Genomic DNA, 9,667 nt, shown 5'->3' with positions numbered 1-9,667 from the left:
AAGAGCATGTGCTAAGCCTCTGTGACAGCAGGAGGTAAAACACCTCCAAGGAACCAAAAGATGTTTGGGTCTCTCCCCTCACTCCCCATCCTGGCCTCATCTGCCCCTGCAGAGGGGGGTGTAACTGCTTCCCAGCATACATACCAGATGGTCTAAGAGAGGGGAAGGGGAGGGAGCAGAGAAGCAGACGTGTTCCCCAGAATGTGGGTCCAAGGAGCAGAGGCCCTGCTTTGAGGAGTCTCTACTCCAAGTCTCACCTTTCCCGGAGGCAGAGAACCTAATACTGCCGGGCTCTCACTCTGGGGGCCTTGAGCTCTGATGAACAGCCCCTACCCATTCCTAAGCTGGCTCCCACGTGAGCTTGGGACTGACTCAGCCAGCCGCCCTCAAATGTTCCGGCAGAGGACCCCTCCCCCTAGAGGACCTTGCCCTGGCAGAGGTGGGCAAAGGGTCCGACCTCCTTGGGTTCAGCATAAACATAGACAGGGGCCTGGGGACTGAAATTTAGGTCAGAGCTTGCCCCAAGATCCAGCTGTCAGGACCCTCCCTGCCTTATAGAGATTCAAACTAACATTCCCACCACCAAAAACAACCACCACCACCTCCCCAGGGCTCTGACCAGCAATTAAGCCCTGCAGAATGGCTGGGGTGAGGCTGTGTTTTCTTCAGCCAGGCCCAGGCCCAGCAGGCTTAGCAAGGTCCATAAAAGAGTATGTGACAAAGGGCCTAATGGAGAAGGGCCAGTGACCCTCAGTCCAAGGAGTCTAGCAGGGAAAGGGTTAAGAGGCAGGGCCTTCCAGAACCCGGGAAAGTGCCCCACCCAAGGGGAGGGGCCAGCTGGTGGATTAAAAGGGAGCAGCTTGAGTGGAGAGGCAGGAGGGATGGGGTTTCCCTACTTCCAAAGGCCTTAGTCTGCAGTTCCAGCCCCAGGTAAGTGTTCCTCCTCTGGGTCTGTCTGCTTGTTGCTCTGACCAGAGGAAATCTTCTGCTTCATTATGTGATCTCTGGCTTGTTAAACTCCGGCGCTGGGTCCCTAAGGACATCTCAACAGACCCTAGCTCTGAAGGGCTCTTTGGATCAGTCCCCTTCAGGCTGCCCTTGACCACAGAATCAAGGAGATGCCGGCCAGGGAGTGGGGAGCTCTGTGTGTCCATCCCTGACCTGTCCTGCTGTGCTCCCAGTGCCTGGCTCTCTCTGCCACAGTGCTCTCCAAGCCACGCTCCCTGTGCCTCCTGCAGGGCCCTGACTGGGATATCATCATATACTGTAAGTTTGTGATGAGACACTACAGTATAGATGATGTACTAGTCCGGGTACTCCCAGCTCGGGAGGCTGATGAGGAGGCCAGGGGTTGCTGCAAGCCCACGGTGCTCACTGCTCAGCCTATCACAGCCTGCCGACCGCCAGGGCACTTGGGAGTGGCGAGGAAACCGTTACCATTACTGAGTTTAGTAATGGTAACGGTTCTCTTGCTGCACCCAGAAAACGTGCCAAGAAGATTGCTCGGGACCCTGGAGCAGCCTACTGAAGGGAGGGAGACTCCAGCTCAGACAACGGGGTAGGTGTGGAGGGAATGGGTACGTTTTCTCTTTCCTGTTCTAAAGAAATAAAGATGAGAACCAGAATGCTGCTTGTCTCTTAACTTTATTAGCATCCGAGATTGGAGACAGGGGTGGGGTGGGAGGGATCAATGACTTGAGGAGCAGGTGGGAGGCACTATCTCACTCAGGACACATAGGTCCTTACACAGCTGCAAGGTGTACGAACTGAGGGGAGAGGGGAAAGATCTCCCTGCTAACAACTCAGGAAGAAACTCTGGGCCCAATGCCAGGTGGCAGCAGTGCTCCCACACCAAAGGGCCAGCTTCCAAGACCTAAGCAGCTACAGGCCCAGGCAGAGGAACCACGTGCGAACCAGGCTAAGGTAGATTTCTTCCTCCAGCAGGAGGCATGGCCGGGCAGGGGCTGTGCAGACTTGCCAGCCACCCAGCGGTCAGCCAGCCAGTCACTGTCCGGGCCCGGGTCCAGGCCCTGCAGGCCCCAGGTAGGGGCAGTTCTGGTCAGTGGCTCCCGCCAGCAGCTTGGGCGGGGATGCCTTGGGAAAGATATCAGAGGGTGGTCACTTGAGGAGTTTCACAGACAGGCGGAGCTGAACTTCACAGAGGAAGATGTTCATGAGGTCGCGGCCCACCTCCTGTGCCATCTGGGAGATCAGGTGCCCTTTCGGACCGATCAGGATCCTCTGAGGGTGGGGTAATAGACAGGGACGTGAGCCTGCTCTCAGAGCTCCCAAGCAGTCAGGGAGGAACCCCTGCCTAACAGAGTATTGGCCCCTCCTCCAAGCCTGGCCCTGCTTACCATGTGAGATTCTTTGGGCACCAGAAGCTTCTGCTCAATCATCAGCTTCCCGTTTGGCCCTTCCTCCCACATTACCGTCTTCTGCACAGGGAGACATCATGACTGGTCAGGCAGGCCCCTACCCACGCCCTCTTTGGGACCCAGCTGTCTGCTCCGGGTGTGTGCCTGATGGAGAGCCCCATGACCCCCAAATGTGCCTGCACCTGCTGCACGTTGTAGGGCACCTCCTGGGGCAGGTACTCCAGGAGCTTCTCTCGGATCATGTTGGCGCAGATCTCCTCAGGCGTCTGGCTGGTGAGGACTCCACTGTGGAACTCCCAGGGCCCTGGCTGGGCCTGTGCCAGGAGGTATTGCTATGGGCACAGAGGGAGTAGGTAGGCATCTCAGTCCCAAGCAGGACTTTCCTCTCACTCTCACTTCCAGGAGGAGGAACTCTGAGGCTTGTCTTCACATGGTGGAAACCAAGGGCCAGGCTACGGTCAAGGCTAACTGACCTTTAGTGTTTTCACATCCTCCTGGCTTAGGGCTGACAACATGAAGATCTCCTGGAAGTGGGGCCAGCCAATCCGCTGAGGGTCTCCCATAGACAGTGTGTTTGGGCCCTTAGCTGCTAGGCTGGGGCAATGGTTGCCCCGCTGTGAGCAGATGGCCTGCCTCGTTTTGAGCTTCTTGCCATTGACCACACCTTCAGTGAGGGCTGCTGTAAGCTCCAGGAGAACTGACTTCTGCTTCAGGCAATCAACCTGGGGGTGGGGGACGGGCAGGGGATTGTGGTCAGTGAGACGGGGCCCTTGAAGTAGACCCCTTCCTCAGGTAGGTGGTGCTCACCTTGTTCATGACAAGGATGCTGGGGACTTGGGAGAACTGGGTCAAGCACTGGAGCACCTGGGGACTGAGCTGGTTCCGAGTCCACTTGTCCGAGACATCCACAAGAACCACAACTGGAAGTTGGCAGTGTAGGGAGGACAAGGTTATGACCACTCTTTCCCCCCAACTTCCAAAACTTACAGGGTATGGGATCTGGCCAACCCCCATCCCCCTTAACTATCAGCAATGAGAGGCCATGACCATGTAAATTGGGCTTCAGATTCCCATCCTGAGCCTAACCCAGATCAGCAGATTCCATGCTCTTCCACGGATCTTCCAACAAAGAGAGCTCCAGATGGTGCCTAAGGGACAGACATACATAGATCACGAAGGGTCTTGGGAGTGATGCTCTCCTGAGGAGGGATGGGGTGTGATAAGGGGGTTTTCCAGCCCCTATGATGGAATCTCCCCACTCCCTCTTCAACACCTTTCCCCCCTACAACTCCCTGTTTCCCCAGCTATTACCTTTTCTGTTTAGCAGGGCTGATGAGGCCAGGTGTGTCAAGTAGAATCTAAAATCAGGAAAGAGAGATGCCCAGACCCCCAACCCCAGGAGGAAAGATTATGGCTGGGTAGTGAAAGGTCACCCACCCTTGATGTCAGGAGCCTGCCCCCACTTCTTGGCCAAGCTGACTTCAAATTTTTACCCTCCAGCCTTGCTTTAATTCTAGATAGGATCCAGGAAAAAGAGGACAACTGAATATTTGGAAGATTAGGAAGCAGTAAAGAGGCAGTGAGACCTTTCTGACTAGATGCCAAAGGGGGAAGGTAGAGAGAGAACTGCATAGGCCTAAAGGAAGAGGAGCCCCCTTCCCTCAGAGAAGTGAGCCTAAGCATCATTTTCTTCAGGTCTAACAGTAAGGGAGACCCTCTTAGCTTCACCCTCTGTCCTGTTTGCTGGACATCCATTGCAAGTACCCACCACCTGGGTCTCTTTCTCTGTGATGACCCCCAGAGCTTGGCTGCGAGTGGTGTGCACCTTCTGGGAGACAGGGAACACCTGCCAGGAACAAAGAAGTCCCAAGTGAGGTCCCAGATCCCTCTAGAACAATCCACGAAGGCACAGTAAGAAGTGAGAAATGAAAGGGTGGGGGGTGTCAAGGATGCAGCATACTTTTCGGCCCAGCAGCTGGTTGGAGAGGGTTGACTTTCCCGCATTCGGGGCACCCAGAAGGACCACTCGTAGGACTCGGGGGTTCTCAGGCATGTCGGGGCGATGGACCAAGAGGAGATCCTGCTCATCTGTGTGGGGGAATGGGAGGGGAGTGAGAGGTAGTGCAACCTGGATCCCCTGTCAGGTACTCGGTCCTACCCATCGAAAAAGGGAATACGGATACAAGATTAGTGCATCAGGTTGAAGCCGAGACCTGGCTTTGAGATTCAGTTTGTCCATTACTTTGTTTATATGCCTTTATCAAGTTCTCTAACCTCTATAAGCCCCTTAGTTTTCTCATATGTAAAACAGAAATGATATCCATGGTAACTACTTACTGTATAACCTTCTTTTGACAATTGGCAATTGTGTAAAACCACTCAGCACAATGCCTGGCACTTAATACTCAATAACCTTGTGGAATCGTATTGTGTAGTTGTGCCCAGTAAATGTATGCACATGTGTGAAAGTATCTCTATACCAGATAAAGCCAGAAATCCCTCCAGCTCTATCTCACCCCACTAACAGTACAATGAAGGCTCGGCAAGCTTTCTCAGTCTTTCTGTATTTGCTCCTTATGACACTGCATCGTAATTACCAGTTTTTGTGTTCAGCCTTTAGTCTATGCTACTTGAAAAACAGAGGGTGCTATTTCCAGGTGTACAGTTGACCCTTGAGCAACATGGGTTTGAACTGTGCTGGTCCACTTATACGCAGATTTTTTTGTTTTTTTTTATTCTTCACTAAATGTGTACTATGCGATGTGCAGTTGGTTGAATCCTCAGATGGGAATCGTGGATACGGAGGAGCTGCATATACGGAGGGCCCACAATAAATTATATGAGGATTTTCGATTGCGTGGGTTCTGCACCCCTAACACCTCTGCCCCGAGTTGTTCAAGGGCCAACTGGAATTCAGTGTCTTGACAAGTAGATGGGTCAAGTTTGCTCCCCATGTGAGGACAGAGAGCCACAACTCTGCCATGCCTGTGGCCCTTCAATCTCCTGCTCTTTGCGAACGTCTGTGGTTGTGACCAGATCGGTTCCCTCTGGCTCGAAAACTCTTAGAACCTAGTATCTCTTTCCTATGAGATCCTTCACTGCTCGCTTCTATCTCTCGGGGCCTCAAGATCGTTTTCTGTAATACAGAGCCAAAGACGATATCCCCAGAGACTGAGGGGTTTCCCCGACACGGGACTTTCAGTGCTAAAACCGTGACAGCCCCAGACAAATCTATCTGGGCCCTTTACCTCTGTGCATGCACACGGCAGGGACGCGAAAATTCAACGAGCTGTCTGGCTGAGAGAGTCCGAGGAAGCAGTCCAGGGCTGAGTTCTGGCCATTAGGGCGAGAAGCCGAGGCCAGGCGGGGACCAAAGAAGGCCGGGCCCGAGACACAGGAGACGCACCTCTGCTGGCTTCCCAAGAGCGAGAGGAGCCGGGTCACCCATTCCCTCGCAGCGTCGGGACCCGGCGGCCAAACCCCTAACACGGTTCGAAGGAGCGCAGCCCCGCTCCTACCGGGGGCAGCCATCGCAACCGCAAGGCACTCCGGGAACTCCCAGGAACGCACCTATGATTGGACAGTGCTGCGGAGAGGCGAGCGAGCGGGAGAGAGCTAGATCGGCCCGAACAGAGCGGAGGAACATGGGACATTGGAGGTGGGCTGGAGTTGGAACCGCTCTGGAGACTGCCCGAGGCTAAGGAACGGGGGAAAAGTGTATTTAGAGTTTGTGTGAGCTTGAAGATCGTTTTGGATTCCCATACGCATCGTGTTTTCTTCTTCTCCTGCCAAAGTTTTGTAGATGGCCCTGCTAGCCCTGCCTCATGAAAGACTACATCTCCCACGAGGCCAAGCGGCAAAATCGTTCGCTTAGCGCCTGACCTCACTAAGCGGGAGAAACTCGCGCAACGGAGGAGGGATGGTCCGGGGCGTGGGACCGTGTACTGCTCCCCCTGAGGGTCTTTTTAGTCCTTTCCAGCCTCAGGCTTGCAGGATCCCCTCCCAGTGCCCCTCTGGCTTGGCCTAGCGTCGGCAGCGGCCTCCGGCAGTCTGTACCTTTACTTTATGGGAGCCTCCTGTAAGGAGTGGTCGGTGTTCCCAATGAGCAGCAGACCCGGATTTCCCTCCTGTAAGACTCGGCTACTATCTCCTCTCTGAGGCCATTCCTTTCTGGAGAAAAACCAGAGGGTCTGCAAAGGGAGAAGAAGCGGCTTAGTCATCTAGGATCTCCCGGACTGCCTTAGCGGCCTGAGGAACCTGATACACCTTGGCCGATCTGTGGCCTTAAGCCCTCTCTTCATCCTTTGAAGCCTCAGTCAGACTTTTGGAATCGAGGGATAAATGTCGCGGGTTTGGAGGTGCTGAGGATACAACAATGAACAAAGCGGATAGAAATCTCCAGCACGGGACTTGTATCCTGGGGGCCGTGTGTGTGTGTGTGTGTGTGTGTGTGTGTGTGTGTGTGTGTATGAGAGAGAGAGAGAGATACCTAAGTGACCTGTGACCTGACAGCAATAGTTTCAGTAGGATGGTCTGGGTGAAAGCCTAAATGGAGTGGGTTTAAGAGAGAATGAAGGGAAAGGAATTGAGGGCGGCCAGAATATATATACAACTCTTCCCAGAGGAGCAGAGCAAAAGAGAATGGTAACACAAGAGGGGGAGAGAGGGGTGGAGTTAAGAGAGGATTTCCTTTTTCTTTTTTTTAAGATGGGAGGTTTTTGTTTGCTCATGGTAGTGACCTAGTAGAGAGGAAGAAATGGATGATGTAGGACAGAGAGGGGAGAATTGTTGGAGGATGGTAAGAACCAACTGGCCAGGCTGCTGTTGTCGGAGTGGATGCTGAGTGTCCAGAGAAGCTTAGTGACGTGGATTGACAGAGCCTTGGGCAGCCAGATGCACTGATGGTTTGCAAATGGTGTCAAGTTCCAGCTTTCAGGCTGCCTGCTCTGTTAGTAGAAGAAACAACCTTTTTGGAACATGATATTCTGGATGTTCTTTGGGCATATGGGTGTCCAAAGAAAAAGATGCTACTAAATATGAGACAGCCGACAATCAGAAAAATACAAATCTTCCTTCATGGACAGTTAGGTGAAATACCATTTAAACTGCGATTTAGGTGAAGGGAAATTTCAGGTTAAACAGTAGTTGAAGAGCTTAATTGCATAAATGCAAATATCACCCAAGGAACACATATTAAGTACTACAGTGGTGGTAATAGATAACAGTGAAAGAATCCCAGGGATGACACAAAAACTTAGGGGAAATGAGTCAAAGTGTCTTGTTAATTCTCTTCTTTCCCAGAGATTTTCTCTCAAAGGATATTGTGGGGGGAATTTTGTATTTTGTGAGGTTAGGAGAGACTAATCAAATGAATCAGACTGCCTGGGTTCATATCTCAGCTTGCCACTTATTAGCTGTGTGAGTTTGGACAAGTTATTTAAACTCTCCACGTCAGTTTCCTCATCTGTAAAATGCAGATGATAATAAACATTTATCTAATATCATATGTTCATTTGAATCTAGGGTTTAGAACAATGTAGGCTCTTAATAAATGTTCCTATCTTAAGGCTGTTTTACCCCTTCAGAAACCTTATTCCATGAATTATCCTTTCTTTTCTTTTTTTAAAAGTAAATTTATTTATTTAATTTATTTATTTTTTGGCTGCCTCAGGTCTTCATTGCTGCGTGCGGGCTTTCTCTAGTTGCGGCGAATGGGGGCCACTCTTCGTTGCGGTGCGTGGGCTTCTCATTGCAGTGGTTTCTCCTGTTGCGGAGCACGGGCTCTAGGCGCACGGGCTTCAGTAGTTGTGGCACGCAGGCTCAGTAGTAGTGGCTCGCGGACTACAGAGCGTAGGCTCCGTAGTTGTGGCGCACAGGCTTTGTTACTCCGCGGCATGTGGGATCTTCCTGGACCAGGGCTCGAACCCATGTCCCCTGCATTGGCAGGAGGATTCTTAACCACTGCTCCACCAGGGAAGCCCCTATCCTTGCTTTTCTGTATAGACAATTTCTCTCTGTACTATATTCATCCCATCAGTATATTTTTTTAAAACATCTTTATTGGAGTATAACTGCTTTACAATGTTGTGTTAGTTTCTGCTGTATAACAAAGTGAATCAGCTATATGCATACATGTATCCCCGTATCCCCTCCCTCTTGCGTCTCCCTCCCACCCTCCCTATCCCACCCCTCTAGGTGGTCCCAAAGCACCGAGCTGATCTCCCTGTGCCATACAGCTGCTTCCCACTAGCTATCTATTTTACATTTGGTAGTGTATCTATGTCAGTGCTACTCTCTCACTTCGTCCCAGCTTACCCTTCCCCCTCCCCGTGTCCTCAAGTCCATTCTCTACATCTGTGTCTTTATTCCTGTGCTGCCCCTAGGTTCATCAGAACCTTTTTTTTTTTTTTAAGATTCCGTATATATATGTTAGCATACAGTATTTGTTTTTCTCTTTCTGACTTACTTCGCTCTGTATGACAGACTCTAGGTCCATCCACCTCACTACAATAACTCAATTTTGTTTCTTTTTATGGCTGAGTAATATTCCATTGTATATATGTGCCACATCTTCTTTATCCATTCATCTGTCGATGGACACTTAGGTTGATTCCATGTCCTGGCTATTGTAAATAGAGCTGCAATGAACGTTGTGGTACATGACTCTTTTTGAATTATGGTTATCTCAGGGTATATGCCCAGTAGTGGGATTGCTGGGTCGTATGGTAGTTCTACTTTTAGTTTTTTAAGGAACGTCCATACTGTTCTCCATAGTGGCTGTATCAATTTACATTCCCACCAACAGTGCAAGAGGGTACCCTTTTCTCCATACCCTCTCCAGCATTTATTATTTGTAGATTTTTTGATGATGGCCCTTCTGACCAGTGTGGGGTGATACCTCATTGTAGTTTTTGACTTGCATTTCTCTAATGATTAGTGGTGTTGAGCATCCTTTCATGTGTTTGTTGGCAATCTGTATATCTCTGGAGAAATGTCTATTTAGGTCTTCTGCCCATTTTTGGATTGTGTTGTTTGTTTTTTTTGATATTGAGCTGCATGAGCTGCTTGTATATTTTGGAGATTAATCCTTTGTCAGTTGCTTTGTTTGCAAATATTTTCTCCCATTCTGAGGGTTGTCTTTTCATCTTGTTTATGGTTTCCTTTGCTATGCAAAAGCTTTTAAGTTTCATTAGGTCCCATTTGTTTATTTTTGTTTTTATTTCCATTTCTCTAGGAGGTGGGTCAAAAAGGATCTTGCTGTGATTTATGTCATAGAGTGTTCTGCTTAT

General features: G+C 50.5%; 1 protein-coding gene across 2 annotated transcripts; it reads right to left on the bottom strand.

Moving 5' to 3' along the window:
- Nucleotides 1–1,625: 1,625 nt before the first annotated feature.
- On the bottom strand, nucleotides 1,626–5,919 carry ERAL1 (Era like 12S mitochondrial rRNA chaperone 1). Of its 2 annotated transcripts, XM_068531306.1 has the most exons (10): nucleotides 5,627–5,919; nucleotides 4,339–4,466; nucleotides 4,147–4,224; nucleotides 3,690–3,736; nucleotides 3,465–3,526; nucleotides 3,186–3,298; nucleotides 2,852–3,100; nucleotides 2,561–2,710; nucleotides 2,358–2,438; nucleotides 1,626–2,241 (listed from the first exon to the last, which is right to left on the bottom strand). In XM_068531306.1, exons 1-10 carry the CDS (start codon nucleotides 5,907–5,909, stop codon nucleotides 2,119–2,121), a joined length of 1,314 nt encoding a protein of 437 aa, XP_068387407.1. In that variant the 5' UTR covers nucleotides 5,910–5,919; the 3' UTR covers nucleotides 1,626–2,118. The 2 variants fall into 2 exon arrangements, with proteins under 2 accessions (XP_068387407.1, XP_068387408.1); XM_068531307.1 differs by lacking the exon at nucleotides 2,358–2,438.
- Between the last annotated feature and the right edge of the window lie 3,748 nt (nucleotides 5,920–9,667).

This window comes from Eschrichtius robustus, chromosome 20 (assembly GCF_028021215.1).
Source record: "Eschrichtius robustus isolate mEscRob2 chromosome 20, mEscRob2.pri, whole genome shotgun sequence".
NCBI lineage: Eukaryota > Metazoa > Chordata > Mammalia > Artiodactyla > Eschrichtiidae > Eschrichtius > Eschrichtius robustus.
The sequence above is the reverse complement of the archived record's forward strand: the minus strand, read 5'-3'. Positions and strand labels throughout refer to the sequence as shown.